This window comes from Phaseolus vulgaris, chromosome 1, assembly GCF_051622355.1.
Source record: "Phaseolus vulgaris cultivar YP4 chromosome 1, ASM5162235v1, whole genome shotgun sequence".
NCBI classification, from domain to species: domain Eukaryota; kingdom Viridiplantae; phylum Streptophyta; class Magnoliopsida; order Fabales; family Fabaceae; genus Phaseolus; species Phaseolus vulgaris.
This window is the reverse complement of record NC_143498.1, coordinates 24,443,827-24,463,898: the sequence shown is the minus strand read 5'-3', so window position 1 is coordinate 24,463,898 and position 20,072 is coordinate 24,443,827. Positions and strand designations below refer to the sequence as shown.

General features: G+C 36.0%; 1 protein-coding gene across 1 annotated transcript; it reads right to left on the bottom strand.

The window, feature by feature from the left end:
* Positions 1-18,765: 18,765 nt before the first annotated feature.
* LOC137815654 (uncharacterized) lies at positions 18,766-19,541 on the bottom strand. The gene is made up of 2 exons (XM_068618767.1): positions 19,086-19,541; positions 18,766-18,996 (listed from the first exon to the last, which is right to left on the bottom strand). Exons 1-2 carry the CDS (start codon positions 19,539-19,541, stop codon positions 18,766-18,768), a joined length of 687 nt encoding a protein of 228 aa, XP_068474868.1.
* Positions 19,542-20,072: the final 531 nt, after the last annotated feature.

Below are 20,072 nucleotides of genomic sequence, written 5' to 3'. Positions count from 1 at the left end.
GAGAGCTAAAGCTCGTAAGGGTTACGTACCAGTGGTAGGCTTCATGCATGGTACGTGAGCAGCTAGGGCACTCCCATGACGAATGGCCCCAGAGATTAGGTGCATAAGTTGGTACCCAGGTGGTCATCCCGTCAGAGGTTGCACTCCAGTAAGGGAGCCTTACGCGCTAGATTGCCCTAAGAGTGGGTGATAGCGGCGCTAAGGCACACCCTCAGGTACCCTAATTGTGGATAGAGGAAACAACGGAACCCTAGAGTATATAAAAGGAAGTAATAAACCTAATAAGGTACGCAACATTCACGCGAATACACATACAGATTTCAAAGAGTTTTTACGGCTAAGTGTTTTGGTGTTTCTTAGCCCTAGTATTAGCCCTAGTATTGACTTGCAAACGACCTCTAGGGCGTCCCTTTGTCTTTGCAATTTCAGGTGTTTGATCGCAGGAAAGCACAAACGAAGGCACAGAAGATTGGGCGTGTGATCGTTGTGGACGTACGAAGGCAATCAAGTCAACCAGCAGGAACAACTATCATAAAATATTGAAAGCATTTTTTCTATAGTTATGACAATTAATAATAATTAAAAGATTTATAACTATTTTTTATATATATTTTATCACCATTTTATTTCTATTTTAATGAAAATTTCAAACACTATTATTATATAACTATAATATCATAAAGTTAGTAAAAAAATATTTTTATAATTATTTTTTATCTTCACAATTTCCTACAACTTTAATGTAAATGTTAGTAATATTTATTAATTCTAGTTTTTGTTATCATTAAAAATAGACATAATGGCATACTTACTATTTATTTATTTATTTATATATATATTTAAATAATATATGGTATCTACAATGACGTTATCTCATATTAGTTACATAAGAAAGATTATTTGTATAATTACAAGAACAAACAATAATTAGATATTAAGTAAACTAGCTCTAGTTAACCTAGGTCATTTAGATAAAAGGTTTATTAAAGTTATATAAATAGTTTGATATTGGTTACATATTCTATTCATTAATTGCAAATTTTTTACTCTTATTCCCTTATGCATATAGGAAGATAGTCTTATAAGATCACCTTAGTAATAAGAACATTTAATACCTCCATTGTGGAGTTGAGATGAATTGTATAAGATTATATGGTTTCAACAAGGAATATGATAAACATTAAATTGTATTGATTACTAAACATCCAAGTAACTAGCGAGACCGAATGACATTATTAGTCGAACTACAAAAAGAAGTTAATTGAACTAAAGAAGTGAAACAATGAACAAATCAACGTGTTGCACCAAGAAAATGTACCAATGACAAAATGTTGGAGGTAAACCCTCATGGGTCACACATACTTGAACAAAATGGCAAACACCTAACAATAGATAAAGAAACCCTATGCCACTTGCGGGGGAAACACCTAACACCACCCACTGACATGACCAAGGCTAGGTGTTAAGATGTTAGATAGTCTAGTACCTGATAGACGGTCTAACACTCATTAGAAAGTCTTGTGATAAGAGATTCTATGAGTTTTGATTATAACAAACACTATAATGTGTGATAAGATTTCTAACACAACTATTATATTGATTGGAGTTTTATTTTTATTTTTATTTTTAGCAAGTGGACAAACTCAATTATAGTGTAGATGATAAAAAGTATTTTCGTATCCACAAGGACTAAAGATAACCACGATAGTAATATCGTTCAAAGTGAAGTAAGGATATGATGGTTTTGGGGTGCATAGATGATATTTAATAGATATAATAGATAATTATAGATAATATAAATAGTAAGATTGAAACTAGATGCAAGAAGGAGAAGTTTAGATATTCACAACAAATATTGGGATTAAATCACTTTGTAAATCTCTTTCGGAGATGTTACTTACAAATTCTTCAAGTTCACGGTTTCTTATGGCCAAGTTAATCCGTTAATCATGGCTATCTAGAACAATAAACTATCATAATTAATTCTTTGACTTACAATTAGCTCGCTTCAGAATTAAGATGGAACAATTCAAGCCAAATACTCAATTTTGTTCCCAAACTTTGACCTACTTGGTTGATTTGAAAGAGTTCAGAAAATGAATTTGTTTCCCAACATCATTCAAGTTCTAAAGCCATGAATGATTATTCCTCACATATCAAACATTAATCATTCAATCAAATCATATGAATTGAATTTAAATAAACATTCATAAATAACAACAATTAAGAAATATTACATTGTGATACAATCCAATTAGCCAAGAAGATGACCAAAGACATAACAGATACTGCACAACTAGATTAATCATATCAGCATCCAAGACAAGGCCCCACCAAACCTTAAGAAGGACCTCAGCAGAAGAAGAACTGACATAGACCAGAGCATCAAATGTTCTTTCTTCTAGTATTTTTACAAAACAAATGTGTGTAAATAAATTAGGCTCACTTTGAGGGTCCAAATAGAAGAATAAGGCATAGTAGGTTTACATATCATAAATAAGAGTGTATTTAGCAAATTGGGTTTGTGCCAAGCCCATTTTTCATGATGCATGCACCTAGGATTTGGGTTTTTAACCTAACTTCTAGAAACAAGGCTTAAAGGGTGGTTTTGACCTTTGTCAAACCCGTAGGCCACCCCTTTCCCTTTCTCATTCTACCCTTTACTCATCTTGCCTTCCAAGTCACTCATTCCTATATAAAGGGTGTCTTCGTCCATGTATTGACACATTGAATTCGCTTATAGTAAAGAAACTATGCATGAGTGTTTAGTGAGACTAGTGTTCTCTTATTCTTGGGTCTTATCTTGAGTGCATCACCTCAAGTGGCGACTCTTTTATCAGTCATCTTGGAGTACCTCCTTCTCCAAGTGGCCTGACAACCCATCTTCTTCCATAAACTTCCTTCATCCCTTCCTTTTTTTATCTTCTTTTTGTGCCACCGTTATCTTTCCTCTTTATGTTGTTATACTTGTCTTTTATTTTGGTTTTTACTTATCATTCTTCATCTTTTATGTTCTTTTCATTTTTGCAAGTCTCTTCATCATCATAATCACCTTATTTGTGTTTTTCTCTTTACCCTCTAGAAGTGAACCTTCAAACTTACTTAACCACTTGGTTAAGTTCGTGTCCAGTGGGAATATTCTTTGGGTTTCTCACCATACTCTGCTTAAAAACAAAAACTCATAAACAAAGCTCCCCAGGTTCGAGCTGAGCTTGTTTCAGCAAAAAGACTACTTGCTCGGTTTTGGTGGCTCACGTGTCTTGAGGGTAGTTCCATGTGCAGTGCGAAGCACAAAGCGTTTCTGAGTGGACGTTTCACCACACTCCATCATGAGAGCACACATGGCCTTTCATTAACAGCTAGGAAACATTGTCGTTTGCCCTTCCCAACTCTATGTTTTATAACGTTTGAAAAACTTCGTCATTTCTCACTGTTCCATTTTCCTTTCACAAAGCTTTCGCGCCTTCACTCAAACTCTTTGGACCTCCTTCCTCACCCTGGCAACCTCCTCGCCTCGACTCGTTCTTCGAACCAAGACACCCCCTCTGATTCATGACTATGTACTAGTATCATTTAAAGTTTTCATCATATCAACTGTTCTGGGACTGTTCTGCATTCATTAGATTCTGATTGCTATGTCTATTTAGCTTCGTCTTCTTTCTTGAACCTTGAAGCATTGCCTGAATGTGTGCTTGTACTATGCTTGTTTTAGATAATCTGAGTGATGGATAACCGTAAACTGTACCCCTGAGCTTCTGATACCCTTTTAGGAGAAACCACTATGTATACCTCCCATGAGAAAATAATGCTTTATATGAAAAGAGAACGTCCCAAAAAAATGGTCCTTAAGCTAGTGATAAAGGCCTTAAGCTAGTGCCCTGTAGGGAGGATGAGTAGATATGTTGCGATGAATCCTCGGAACCAAATGGTCCTTTCTGTTATTTCTACACCATTGTTTTAAAAAAATTTCTTCTCCGCCTTCCCTTATATAATTTCGAGAAAGCTCTCCTCACCGAAATTAACGTTGCCCCTGCCCAGCTACATCCAAATAATCGGGCGTTTGTTTGGGGTATTTCCATTCTTTGCACCCACTTCGACCATCAACCATCTGCCATCAGTGGAGGTCTTCTTGCACTTCTTTGAGGCCAAACGCCTAGGTCGCCAGTTGTGGGTGTCCTTCAACGGGGTGGCTGGGAGAGCCTTGCTATCACTCTTCTAGCAATCTTATAAGGGTTTCAAGTGCAAATTCCTGAAAATCCACTGCAATAAGAGGGACCCAACTCTTCTAGATGAGTTCCCCTTGTATTGGACTGAGAAACCAAGATTCCAAGGTGTCAGATGTTTGGAGGACATTCCCCAACAGGAATGAGAGGTGTGCCTTTTCTTCTCCAGCTTAAAGGTGGTTTTTGATATAGCCACTCTCATAAGCAAAGAGTTCTCCCCAGTGGGACTTAAAGCATATATTGGTATCTCTTCCTCATTTACTCTTGATGGTGCAGACTGGTATATTTGTTTACTGAATTTCCCCTATTTTCTTTTGCAGACAACATGCTGGATATGCTTAACAAAAAGGATTTGGTGGCTAGGGCCAAAAAGATGAGGGCAACCGCCCAAGCTTCACCTGCTAAAGATTTGAAGCTCAAGACCGTTCCTGAGGTTGTTCCTTCCGATGATGAAGAAACCTACTTTGGGCCAGTCTCCAAGAGGAGGCGAATGGCTGTCGCTAAGACTGTTGAACACTCTGCTCTAGATGGTCGCGCACGTTCTCCTCAAGCTTTTCCACCCAGTTCACCTCCTTCTGACGGCAGAGTGGTGCAGGAGAGTGCGGGTGCAAGTGTGCTAGAGGGGGGACTGTGGGATCCTAACTTGGATGCCCCCACCTTCCTCGAGAAGACCCTACTATCTGCGTAAGCCAAAGAAAAGCTAGAGAGCTTGGAGGAGGACCAGCTGGTGGAGCAGGCAGTGAGGCAACTAGGACAAGCCTTGACTGCGAACTGCCTGGCTATCTCCAAACTAACGGGTTGTAAAGGCTCAGCCAAGGAGGAAACCCACAAGGTTGTTGAGCTCTCGCAGCAAGTTGGTAGGCTCCAACAAGAAACAGAGGAGCTCCAAAGGTCGCAACAAGAGGCCAAGGCTCTACTAACTGAAAAGTCCAACGAGGTCTTGCAAATGTCTAACAAGAATGCGGAGCTCCAGGCCGAGGTGGAAAGATTGAAGGAGGAGTTGGCCAAGAGGGGCAAAAAGTTGGTCCAAAAGGATGAGAAGCTGGAGAAGGTCAATAGGCTCTTACCGATGATGCTGTCAACTCATACCTGGCAGGTTTTGAGGATGCTATCGCTCAACCTTCGGGAATCTACCCTGAAATGGATTTCTCCCAACTTGGTTTGGGCAAGACCATGGTAGATGGCCAGCTGGTGGATGAGGAGGAGTAGAGTCTTGAGTCTTCCTATAATCAACTGCTTTTTGTAGCTCTTTGAACAATTTCTCAAACTTTTTGTATATATCAGTACCTTTATTTATTTAACTTGTTTGTCTTTGTCACACCTCGACTAGCATGTCTCGGTAAACACGACTATCATAACTTAATCAGCTGATAAAAATATAACCGACCACCTTAGCAATGTAATACACCGATCAAGCATGGTAAACTATAGTGCTCTCAGCGGATCTATCTCATGGACGACCTGTGCCTTCTGGTCGCAAAGGATGTCTCACTTGCTTGAGCGTTGACTAGGCTACATGAGCAAGGGATTAGGTTTTTCGACTTGGTTGCGCAGGACTTTTGCACTTGGAAAGTTTATTCGCTTTCTTCACACATCCTTCCCCAAGGTTAGGGGTGACTTGAGAATCTAACTTGGGGCCAATCTCTACACAAGTCTGTCCTTGACAACCTTTAGTGGCTTGGAGTATCTAACTTGAGTGTTGGCTTACACACCAAGTCTACTCTTAACACCTTCGTGGTGCATTTCTACCTCATAGGGTTAATCTTGGTTCTTTTCCACAGAGTGCCCGAGCTTGGATGGCTTCACCGACGCTGAGGTGGGTTGCCCTCCATTCCTTTAGCTAGGTGCTCTTAGTTAGTGTTAATCGCGGTTCAGTACCTCCTGGACTCAAAATCTTACTGAGGAGAGAACGTACTACCTCATGGTATACGCTTAGGGTACCTGGACTCAGAATCTTAGAGAGACAGGTCACTTTACCCAGCTCAAACCAAACAATCTTAGTTATTGCCAACCACGATTCTGGGCACCTGAGCTCAAAGTCTTACTGAGCAAAAGTTGTTCCCTCTGAATCGTTATGGACTTCGACGCTCCTAGGCTTTAAATCTTGCCAAGGAAGGGTCGTCTTGGAGTCTTACCAAGGAAAGGCCGTATTTCTTGGGACAAATTGCATAAGACGCCTACTCGGGTGATTTGCCAAGGTGGGTCGTCCTACACGATATCCAGTCTTCAACATTTTCTTCGTAACTTTTGGCCTTTAGAATATCTGACCTGGGTGTCGGCTCACACGCCATGTCTACTCTATTAATGTATTTTGGTTGGAGTATCTGACTTGGGTGTTGGCTTACAAACCAAGTCTACTCATAAATAACTTTTATTACTTAAAGTATCTGACTTGGGTGTTGGTTTACACACCAAGTCTACTAAAAAATACCTTCTAGGTTGGGTAATCCATAAGTCATTTCTAACTAAAAAATAGCTTCTGGATTGGGTAATCCATAAGTCATATTATAACTAAAAAATGCCTTTCGAATTGGGTAATCCATAAGTCATTTTTTAAATAAAAAAATAACTACCAGATTAAGCATTCGAGAAACATGTGATCATGAGTTTTGCTTCATTTCTAGATCCGGTATATGTCCAGATTACCTAATTCGTAAGTTTTAAAATTAAATGCTTATGTTCTAGATTATGTAACATGAAACATAGTTTTGGATTCAAATTAACTTTTTGGGTTATGTATCCCGAAATACAATGGTGTATTACAGATTGAATAATCCATAATATTATTTTGGATTCGGGATATAGTTTCATGTTACATAATCCATAAGATAGTTACTTAATATTGAAACTTACAAACTTTATAATTTGTTGATCTGTTTAATTAGCCTATCCAAAACATGAAAAATCAACGACACACATGCGTAAGAAAGTTGAAAACTCTCCAAAAAATGACACAACCACGAGCCATTACCAAAGATCACCAACCGCCGTCAACACCACCACCACAACAACCACCGTCAACACCACCTCCTTCGACCCACAGACCTGTTGAACCAAGTGGTGTTTAAGCTTTGAAGAATCCAAACCCTTTGAAGGATGTTGAAGGCTTGGCTGTGCTTGTTGTTGTTGAGCTGTCTTAGTTAGGATCTGGGGTAGATTGTGTAGTAATCCACTCTTTGATTGAATCCAAGGCATAGGCATTCTCAATCTTTTAAAAGAAAAGTGTTTTTCAAACTAAGTGAAAAACAACCGATTGTTTTGTCGAAACAACCGATTGTTTTATACTTAGGTGTTTTTAGAAAAGATTGAAAACTATTTTTCAAATGGTTGAGCTGTTAAAACCCAAAACAACCGATTGATTCAAGGAAACAACCGATTGTTTGTTTTGGTACCATAACAGAAAAACTGTTTTGTTCTTTGACTGAGCATTAAATGATTTTCTAACTGTTTACGCTCCAGTCTTTAATGCTTTGACCAATCTTTAAATGCAATTAATAGTTTGTTAAGATTTGATAACAAACAACATCTTTCATATATTCAGAAAAACATATTTGAGTTTGAAGAATGCAGTTTTTGAGATTTTGAAAAGTTGAGATTGCTTAGAGATTGAGTTTGATCAAAGTGTGTGAGATAAGATTTCTGCTTGTATTGATTTCATATTTACTTCTGTAACAAGTGTAATCCTTGTATCTGTTGAACAAGTTTCTTCTGTGTGTTTGTTGAGAAGTGTTGTGTGTTCTTGAGGGGATCAAGATCAGCATTCTTAGTGTTGATGTGTTGGCCAAGAGAAGTGTGTGTCTTGAGGGGATCAAGGTCACTTTCTTGGTTGTGTTGTAAGTGATATAGGTTTGATTGCTTAGTGGAATTCCTCAATGGTTTCTGAGAAGACTGGATGTAGCTCTGGGTTTAGAGTGAACCAGTATAAGCATCTGTGTGCATTCTCTCTATCTTTAATCTCTTTACATTCAGCTTTGATATTTGTTTACTGATATAAACAACCGATTGTTTCTGCGAAACAACCGATTGTTTTTCTAGTGCTGTTGTTTTTGCTTTGTGTTTTGGCAAACTGAATTCCTTATCAATTGTTTCTTGAGATAATTTCATTCTTGGCTTAAAAGTTTTCGAAAACCCTCTTTAAACAATTCACCCCCCCTCTAGTTTAAAGCCATCCATTCTAATAATTGGTATCAGAGTTTGGTTCTTGAAAGTTATTCAAGTTGATCCTAAAACTGTTTTTTGATGGCTAAAAAGTTTTCTTTTGGGGAAGGTGCATGTTTAAACAAACCACCTTTGTTCTGTGGTATGAAATATGATTTGTGGTGCATAAGAATGAAATTCTTTGTTGAATCTTTAGATAGGAAAATCTGAAATGTCATTACGAAGAACTATCTCATGCCAATATCTGAAAATGATTCTTCTGAAACTGAACATCTTGATTGTTTAGCTATGAACATCATTGTATCTGCACTTGATTCTAATGATCTGGTCAAGGTTTCAGAATGTAGGTCTGCCAAAGAAATGTGGAATACCCTTGAAGAGTATCACAAGAATCCAAGGAGTGCATTTATGAAAAAAGAAGAATCTTCTGCTGAATCTTTTTCTTTAGAATCCAAAAAGAAGGGTCATGTTAAAACTAAATGTCCCAACAGAAGCAAGAGAAACTTCAAGAAGCATGAGAAGAAAGGTAAATCAAGAAGAGCTTATAATGATAAAAGCACATCATCAAGTAAGGAAGAAAAGGAAAACTTATGCTTAGTTGTTGAAGATGATGATGAATCTTGTAGCTCAAGTGAGGTAAGTTCATGTGCTTCTTTAAATGAACAAAATTATAGTGAATTGCTTGAAGCTATTCAAGAAACTCATGATGAAGCTAATCGATTGGTTCTTTCAAACAACCGATTGAAAGAACTTAACAGCTGACTGGAAAAGAGAGTAAAATCACTTGAAGATGAGATTGAAAAATCTAAAAATGATTTCAAAAATCTAGAAAATCATTTCAAAAATTCTTCTTGCAAGTGTGACACTCTCATTTGCAAAAATTGTGAAAATCTTAAGAAAAAGGTTCATTATCTTGTTGACATTGTGGACAAGCTTTCAAAAGGGAAATCTAACTTTGAGAATGTCTTGGCATCTCAAAGCTGTGTTTTTGGAAAGGCTGGTTTAGGTTTCAATCCACAGAACCAACAAGATAAGTTTTCAAATTTTTTTTAAGAAAGCCAGTAAAACAACCGATTATTAAATCGAAACAACCGGTTGTTACATGCTTTTATTGCATGAAAAAGGGCCATTCGGTTAGATTCTGCAAAATAAGAAAGTTCTCTGTTCCTAGAGGCTACATGAAATGGATTCCTAAAGGATGTGAGGTTCCAAATGAGAAAAAGAAATCAATTGGACCCACAAAGGGACCAAATCTTGTTGCTTCAACTCATGCTTGTGCAGGAATTCTAAAGAAGTGTGAAGGACTAAGTCATATGATCAAGTTTTTGGAAGATAAAAACCAACATTGAAGCTGAATCAATGCTCTGCATTTGTCCAAAGGCCCTCAACAGTTAAAAGAGGCTTCTTGATCATAAAGCACATGGCTTATGGAAAGAACAATATAAAGGATAAGACCTTCCTTTCTCTGTTCTTAATTTCTGTTTTAAAGTTCTTTCTCATGGTTAAATATCTTCTTTAAAATGCTTAACTTCATCTGCTTTGAACTCTTTCTGCTCATGGTTAAAATTCAAAATCAGTTTTAACTGTTGCAGAAAAACAACCGATTGTTTTGAGCCTGACAGCATTGTAAAGAAATCAATTTAATTTCTATTTTGAATTTCTATCCGTTGCAGATCAATTTAAAGAGAGAATCCTTGGTCAATGAACCTGTGTTGAAAGCTGATCACGTTCAGAGAGAAGTTACAACAGTCATGCAGGAATATATTCCAAAATCTTGGAAATTCAAGAGCCTTAATGACTAGTCAAAGATCACATGTAAAGACCATGTGATTTTCAACCTTTTCTGACGTTTTCTGTGCAGGGCAGGGTCAAGTCCTCTCTCTTTGAAAATCTGGTACCCACTCATGTCATTGAATGCTTTTTAATTCTATTACTGCTATAAAATCTGTTGCAGCTTATCTCTTCCACAAGAACAACCAATTGCAACATCTCTTGCAAAATATGTGAGTGAGCTTTTCTCTGTTTTCTTCTCTGCCATCATGGACTCAACTCCTCCCACCTCAAAGAGAGTCAAAACCAGAGCTGTAAGGTCTGGAGGAAGGCTAGAAGGATGGTTTTCTGGAGACAATGATCTAATTGAGAAATATAGGTTTGAAACAAGCACCAAAGTGATAAACAACCCCAAGGTTATGTGCTTTGATTGGCTGAAAAGCCAAAAGCTGGACAATGTAAGGAGGCTGCTCAAAGATCAATCTCTCAGAAAGTTCCTGGAGATGAAGGGAAACATCTACCCAGATTTAATAAGGGTGTTCTACATAATTCTCAAGTTTGAGGGAAACAACCTAGTTTCTCATGTAAAAGGTGTAGATATGGAGATCACATATGATGTGTGGACTGCTGTTGCTGGTCTAAAAGTACTCAGACCTCAGAATTAACAAGGGAAACCTTGGAGTAGTGGAGGATTTCAACAAAATCCAATACTACAAGAGTTGCTTGAAGAACCAAAATGCTCAAGTTGGGACTTGCTCGGTTGGAGGCCTAAAGCTTGATGAAAGGTTGTTAGCCCTCATTGTGACTTGGATTCTAACACCAAGGGGGAGCAATCATTTTGTTCTTACTAAGGAGGATCTGGTGTACATCTTCTGCATCATGAAGAAGATCAAAATCAATTGGATCCACATCATCAAAGAGCACATGCAAAAGGCAATGAGGTTAAGTGACTATCACTATCCATATGCTGTTTTGGTATCTAAATTTCTACTCTATTTTGAAGTGAACCTAAAGGATGAAACATCTGAGTTGGTCAAGTCAACTCAAGAGTTGAACAATGGATCACTCAGAAAAATGGGTTTTACCAAAGTAGGTGGCAAATGGATTAACAAAGATGGTGACTTTGGTGCCTCATCTAGTGCTGTTGCTGATCATGAACAAGATGAACCTGCTGATATGGATTTTCAACATGAAGATCTACTTGAAGCACATCAAGATGTTGGACCTAGTGCTGGTGCTGGGAATCAAGAAGAAACAATGCAAACCATGTCTCCTTTTGAGAGACTCATGGTTAATAGGCTTGATAGCTTTGCGGAGAATCAAAGAAATCTCCATGATCTATGTGTCAGCAATTTCCAGAGGATTGATAACAGGTTTAACAGCATGGATGCACGCTTCATGACTCTAGATGAACAAATCGAGGCTGTACAGAATCAAATCTTTGATCTTCAATATGCTGATGATGATGAATGAAGAAAAACATCTGGTTGATGTATCGAAACAACCGATTGTTTATGGTGGTTGTATCAGTTTTCTATTTTTTCTGTTGTTGCTGTTTTAAACCTGATGTATTAAGAACAGTTATCTTTTTCATCTCTTCTTTTTGTCTATTTGTGAAGACAAATAGGGGGAGATATATGCTGTGTGTTTAGTTTCAGTTTTTTTTTTTTCTGCACAATAGTTTGGATGAGTGAAACCTTATAGGTTTTTGCTCCTATACTTGTTTGTTGATTACTCTGATATTATGCTCTGAATTTCTATACTTGTTACCAAATATCAAAAGTTCTATGCTTTGCTTAAAATTGTATCTTGCAGGAACTGCTTCAGATTCAATCAGGTACAACACAAGCATCAAGGATTTGTCTTCATCAAATAGGGGGAGATTGTTGAACCAAGTGGTGTTCAAGCTTTGAAGAATCCAAACCCTTTGAAGGATGTTGAAGGCTTGGTTGTGCTTGTTGTTGCTGAGCTGTCTTAGTTAGGATCTGGGGTAGATTGTGTATGTAATCCACTCTTTGATTGAATCCAAAGCATAGGCATTCTCAATCTTTTAAAAGAAAAGTGTTTTTCAAACTAAGTGAAAAACAACCGATTGTTTTGTCGAAACAACCGATTGTTTTATACTTAGGTGTTTTTAGAAAAGATTGAAAACTGTTTTTCAAATGGTTGAGCTGTTAAAACCAAAACAACCGATTCATTCGAGGAAACAACCGATTGTTTGTTTTCGTACCGTAACATAAAAACTGTTTTGTGCTTTGAGTAAGCATTAAATGATTTTCTAACTGTTTACGCTTTAGTCTTTAATGCTTTGACCTATATTTAAATGCAATTAATAGTTTGTTAAGATTTGATAAGAAACAGCATCTTTCATATATTCAGAAAAACAGATTTGAGTTTGAAGAATGCAGTTTTTGAGATTTTGAATAGTTGAGATTGCTTAGAGATTGAGTTTGATCAAAGTGTGTGAGATAGGATTTCTGCTTGTATTGATTTCATATTTACTTTTGTAACAAGTGTAATCCTTGTATCTGTTGAACAAGTTTCTTTTATGTGTTTGCTGAGAAATGCTGTGTGTTCTTGAGGGGATCAAGATCAGCATTCTTAGTGTTGGTGTGTTGGCCAAGAGAAGTGTGTGTATTGAGGGGATCAAGGTCACTTTCTTGGTTGTGTTGTATGTTATCTAGGTTTGATTGCTTAGTGGAATTCCTCAGTGGTTTCTGAGAAGACTGGATGTAGCTCTGGGTTTAGAGTGAACCAGTATAAACATCTGTGTGCATTCTCTCTATCCTTAATCTCTTTAAATTCAGCTTTGATATTTGTTTACTGGTATAAACAACCGATTGTTTCTGCGAAACAACTGATTGTTTTTCTGGTGCTGTTGTTTTTGGTTTGTGTTTTGGCAAACTGAATTCCTTATCAATTGTTTCTTGAGATAATTTCATTCTTGGCTTAAAAGTTTTCGAAAACCCTCTTTAAACAATTCACCCCCCTCTAGTTTAAAGCCATCCATTCTAACAAGACCTTCTTCACTCAGCAATAAAATGTAAAACACTGTGTCTTATATTTTTATCCTTTTACTTAAGGGTAATTTAGGAATGTTAAAGTTTATGGGGGTGGCTGAAGAAGTCATGGAGGTGCAGGAAGAAGCTGCCATTTGTTTGATGATAAATCAGTTAGCCTATAAATTTATAAGATTTTACTTTTGGCTGATTCTCCCTACACTAGATTGTTAGAATGTGTGGCTAAAACAAGAGGGGGTGAATTGTTTTCACAAGATTTTTGCAAAGATTAGAAGTAGAGTGAAAAGTTATTTAAAAATCAACCAATTGATTTTCTGTTAAACTGGATAAAATTTAATATTTACAATTCTTTATGAAAAATCAACCAATTGTTTTATCAAAATAGCTTATTGTTTATTCCAAAACACAAGGAAAAAAATATATAAAGAAGTGTATAAGAGTAGGGAAAGAGAGATTCACATAAATAGATTTATATTAGTTCACTCTTAACCAAGAGTTATATCCAGTCCTCAGCTAACCACTGAGAATTCACTAGACAATCAAAACTAGATTAAAAAGCACACTAAGAATGTTAATCTTGAACCCCTTAAGAACACAGAACACTCTTGATCAACAACACAATTTCCAAAACCCTTTTTCAAATTGACTTATACACAATTACAATATTCAAGGAAGGAAATAGAATTTACCCAGGCTTTACAAAGTAGTAGTACAAATGAATAGAAAACCCATATCATATTTCACACACAAACAATGATCCAAAAGCTTTTGATCTTGTCTTGAAAACGTTTTTAATAAACTTTCTTTCTTGTACTTTTCAAAAGATCACAACACAATCTTTATATTGACAAGAAGAAGTGGTTAAAAAAGTTAGATCATTAATTAAAATCAGTTAGAAACATTTAAAAATAGTTTGGAATTCATAACATATTTCTATTAGAAAAACAACTAATTGTTCTGAAAAACAATTGATTGATTTAATTTTTTATTAAGAATTTCATGTAAAATAGCCAGTTGTTTTATCGAAATAATCGATTATTTTTGTTTTACAGAAAAGACAAAAAATGCAAAGCTTTTTTGAAACCTTTGAAAAACACTAAGGGTTTGTTTGGATTAGAGGGTGAGGAGGAGTGGAAAGTTGAGGGTGAGGGGGAGTAGAAGTGTGAAGAAAGTGTGAAGAAAGTTGAGGTTGTTTGGATTGGGGTATGTTAGAGTAGATGTGTGAAGAAAGTTTATTGAAATTTGTGAGTGATGTGATGGTTGTAAGAATATTATAAATTATTTTGAATAGTAAAATTTGTAAGATTACAAATTTACCCTTGTATATAAAAGAAGAATAAATAATGATGAATCATTTTTCATATTTTAGTTAATTAATGCAATTTTAAGTTTCATTTATAAATAAAAAAATGTAAAATAAAAATAAATCATGAATTATAATTTTAAATTTAAGTATAATTTGATTATTTAACATTTGATTATTTTTTTTACTTACTGAATTTATTTACATAATTATAATATTATATAAGAATTTTTAAATTATGTTATGTTATATATATATATAAATATATATAAAATTAATTTTAATAATGATTTTCATTTTTATGAATAGCAAAATAAATATATTTTAAAAAGAAAATAGATATTTAGAATATAGCATGAATATTAAGTAGTTATCAAAATATATAATAGAAAGTCATTATAGTTAATCCGGAAAGAGATATAAAGACATGTTAATTTGTTTGTAATTTTGAAATTATGTCAAAATGAAGAACACAATAATGTTAATTAGAAAAAGAAAAGACATCCCCAGTAATAACATTTTAATCCTTATTGTGGAGACCTTCAAACGGTTTTCTAGAAGACATATTTTATTCCGTTGTATAATAATAATTGCATCTTTTTCATCGACAACGTCTTCAATGCACCATTTCAAATAATTACAGCTTAGAACCATGCCACTTCTAATCTGTTTTCAAGAAAACAATAAAATTGAACAATGAATAAGTTTAAAATAACATTCTTAAGTTTGTTTCAAACCTAATTGAATAAATTTTACCTTGTAGTTGGGACAACCCCAAAAAAAATTTCCAGCATTTTTTTCTATTGTCGCTATTCTCAAAACAACAAATTGTCCACAATCACAAATAGGAGCAACGAAGGCACTTGTGCTCCCAGTAGCATGGGTAAAAGTACCACGTTTTTGCACACTACAACCAGTACAACTAGATGACGACGTGTTCTGATACGCAGACATTGAATGACACTTAACCAATGCTGTCGAAGTTCCGTATTAGGGATTAAGGACACAAATATGATTTATGCATAATAGAAATAAAATGCTAAAAAAGTTGCATTAAAAACAATATGATTATGTAAATAAGTAGCATGAAAAGTAGCATAAAACCTTAATATTAAATAACAATAACAATTCATTAATGTTCAACATAAAAATTAGAAATAAAAATAACAATGACAATAACATAATGATAACACAATCAATGGCCTTGATGACGTCGAATGTCATTCAGAGTATCCTCAATTTGGTCCATCCTTTGATCAACCCTGTCAATTCGGGTATTCATGTTTTGTATGCCGGACAAAATTTGAGTTAACAATTCGGTTTGATTGGGGATTGCCGCCTCAGGTTGACCACCTTCAACATTTTGTGCTGGCAATTCATCCTCTTCATCATCTTCTTCGTGTGCATGGTGAGGTCTACCAAGTTGCCATACGCCATTGATCTGGAATATATTTAATTTTGTCATACTTTTTTTCCCAAAGTAATGATTTCAGCCTAGCATTATTGCTTGTTCATTCGACAAGTCGAAGCCATACACCTGCAAGATCCTCGTTATCAAATTTGCATATGAGAGAGACATCTTGTTATCCCGACATTTGATGATGTGTTGTGTGATGTAATGAGGCCAATTAATGCGTACATTATTTTTTATTAACCACAACATGAAAATATCTTCATTCAGTAGTTGTGCAAAGTTGCTTCTACGAGGGCACAAGATATGCACCCATGTGTAATGCAACAGTCGGTCATTCATTTTTAGACTACCGACATTTTTGAGATTTTCACCTTCAACATCTTCACGAATCATGGACGATAATGCTAGTGCTCGATCAAAATTCAGTTCCTCAACGATCGTCCCAGGGGTTAACTTAAGACCGTCATACTGTAGATGAGCAATGGTCATCAAATCCATTTCTTTAGTGTGTATCATTCTTTCACAAATCTCAATGGCAAGGTGACCAACAGGTATGATTTTTACATTTGTATAAAATACTCTTACCAAATCCTAATAATACGGAAGAGTAATTCCAAGGAAAGGTTGTAAACCTTGCCAATTCAAAAGATTTTTGGAATTCAAATCCTGGAGCAGCAAAAAATGGAGTATGCATAACTTTTGGTGGTAATACTGGTCTTGCGTGAAACTTCTTTTCAAACAGCACCATTTGACGCCTGGTACTAAAGTATCTTGAATAATCAAGAACTTGTTCAATCCTCGTTGCTGGCTGAGGAGGAACGACAACATCTTCTGCTGGAGATTTACCCTTATGGGTTCTATTACGTTTCTGGGATGATGATGCCATGTATAATGCAATTACTACAATAAATAACTAACAAAAGTTAACATAATATCATAAACATAATGGTAGGTCTTTTCAAACACAATAGTGCAAGTTCACAAAGGAAAATATTACATGGCCAATGAAAGTAGAAGTTCACAAAGCAAAATATTACATGTCCAATAATAAACAAACACAATCAAATATTACATGTCTAATAATTAAAGGTAACGCCGACGCAGAGATATGAAATCAATGCCTAGTCATAAATCCAAACAATTTTGTCATGCGACGCTCATATGGCATCCCAAATAGTTGCTTAACTCTTCCGGGATGGTCACATAAAAACTCGTAGCATTGATCCATGAGTTGTTCATCCTGAATGTTAAGCTCCACGAGCATTGCCCAAATATCAGATTCTGAGTACTGGTATGAGGCATGGCGTCGATGATGGTGTACATGCTCAGCATATAGGTCGTTTCTTCGTCTAATTTCGGCAGCTATATCTTGAGCTTCCATTGCTTGTGCACGAGCAATATTCACCAACTGAGAGGCATTTTCATTTCCATCCTTCATTGATGACACGCATTGTTGAAGATTAGTATTCAACATTGCAAAATGTTCATCAATGTCGTCCATAGTAGGGCCTTTTCTCTTTGATCCTCGAGATGAGGATGTGCCTGCAGAGACAGCAGACGACATAAAAGGAGTGTTTGACAGTGTGTCTGAAGGAGTGTCACTAGATTGGAATTGAGGAGCAGGTGATCGTGGAACGTAGTCATCTTCCTCCTCATAGTTCGGTTGCTCGGGGATTTAATCCATATTATTCTCCCCAAGGTTGACACTGAAATTGCTCATGTCAGGAGGTGAATTGATGTCACGGGCTGTCCTGACCCGACTTCCCGTGGCTCTATCATTAGACCACAACTCCTCCATGAGGTCATAATGGCGAATGGGATTCACACGCCATTTCGCCGCAAATGGTTTGGCCTACATACATTTCACATATTAGTATTTGATGTGAAATGTGAAGTAAATGTAATTGTTACATAAAAAAGTACTTATCATTGTACCTTAATCAGCTCACTCCAAACTTCGTCCTCGGCTTCAAAAAGTTTGGTGGTCTGGTTCCATGCGAAACCACTCAATCCACCAAACAAATCATGGACTTCCCTCCACCTGTCCTTCAGGCTTTTCTAGCGGTTCTTCACATTATTTTTCTTAAGACCCAATAAGCCAGCCTCATTTAAAGCCATAACTATGTTAGTGTATCCTTGAGTGGTCCAACTACCATCAATTCTACACTCGTACCTCGTCAATCATTGCATTCAGCAAAATTAGGTCCATCTCCGCCGTCCACTTGGTGAACTCTCGAGAAGAACCTGATGAATTTGAAGCAACATTTTTCCCGCGATCCATCTAATTAACTTAAATAAAGTTAGGATGACAAACATTGAAAAATGGTAGAAAATATATTATTTCATGAAATTAATTCTTTACATAATCTTGCCACATTTCATTTGCTATAGTGTCCCAAATATCACACCCTAGCCTATAATCATGTTCACGAGCATGGGTGGTGCTTGGTTGGACATCTTGTTCTAACAATTCATTATCTACTTCTTCAAGCAGAGACTCATCATTGTTGATCCCGCGTAGAAAGTTATGCAGAATACAACTAGCTAAAACAATTTTTGTCATAGTATCCACATGATAATGTGGCTCAGTCCCACTGGCTATAATTGGAAAACGTTTTTTAAGCACCCCAAAGGTTCTCTCAATTACGTTCCTAAGTGATGAATGTCGATGATTAAACAGCCCTTTTGCATTTTGTGGCCCTCTTCGCGAATATTCTTTCAAATGGTATCTCACCCTGCGATAAGGTGTTATTATATTTCGTTTTAACATAAAACTTGCATCACCAAGATAGTATTTTCCTACAAAGATTGTGGAAAGTTGGGTTAGTATATACTACTACAACCTTTTAATTCTTCTGCACACCCAATCCCCTATAACTAATCTTCTGGAATAACCAAAGGATCATCTCGTACCAAAGCATCTTTCAATATCCTTGAATCGGAGGCAGTTCCTTCCCAACCGGCTAAGACATATGTGAACTTCATGTCAAAGTCACAGGCTGCAAATATGTTTTGGGTTGGCCAATCTTTTCTCCCTCGAAAACGAGGTGCATCAGCACGTGCAACCTTAACACATACATGACTCCCATCTATGGCCCCTAAACAATCCTAATGTAAACAAAAATTCATAACTTTAATTGAACACAAAATAAAGAAGACATTACACATAATTTCAAGTAATGTTATCATCAACAAACCTTAAAGTAGGGGAAAAATCGACTGTTGTTAAGGATGTGTGGTTCTACAACCGTTCCATTTGGTTGAATTAAGAATTCCCCCTCCAACTTTAAAATTGCACTCAAAACATTATGAAAGTGACGGGAAACTGTTTCTCCAGACCGATGGAAAAAGAATGACACACTTCGATTCTTCACATTATGCCCAATAATGTGCAGAAATTTCGCTACTTGTTCTTCCACGGTTGATCGATATGCATCTTTAACAAGTCCAGTTCCCCGTATTCGTTCACATAATTTAATGAAAGCTTTCGGTCCCATGCGAATAATGTGACGAGATTCTTCAATGTGAACCAAGTACTCCATCAATTCTTGTCTGCGACGCTCTTTTTGTGGTTGAGACTCACTGATACAGTTGCTTCTAGTAGGCACCGTGCGTAACAAATTCAATCCAAAAGCAATCATACAAATAATCATGACTGATAAACCTTCATTATTTTTTTTATTTGTTCTTCGGTTTGTGAAATTAAATTCATGTTCGCCGCAACAAGATCGTCATAAATTGCAACTGTTTCCTCAAAGTGTACCATCTCTGCCTCGTCATAATTTCTTTCCGAATTCATACCAAACGCGGTTACCGTTTCAGTGTAAAAGTACACCAATACAATTACCCTAAAACGTACTTTTAATTAATTTAAATAAAAAAATTATTATAAATGACTATATCATTCAACAACATAATTTAATCAAACAAAAAATAAATACAAACAAACAAAATAAACAAAAGCCTAAAATTAATCAACTATCATAACAAATATAACTATATACAAATATTCAAATTTCAGAAATTTATGTCAAATGTATAAAAAAAAAAAACCTAGATATTTAAATATTCTATTTCATTTATGTCAAAAAATTTACTATTTTTTTTAATTACTATATCATTTTTATAATGTTTTTAATTATAACATTAACAATTTATATCAGATTTCTTCTCAAAAGTTTTAC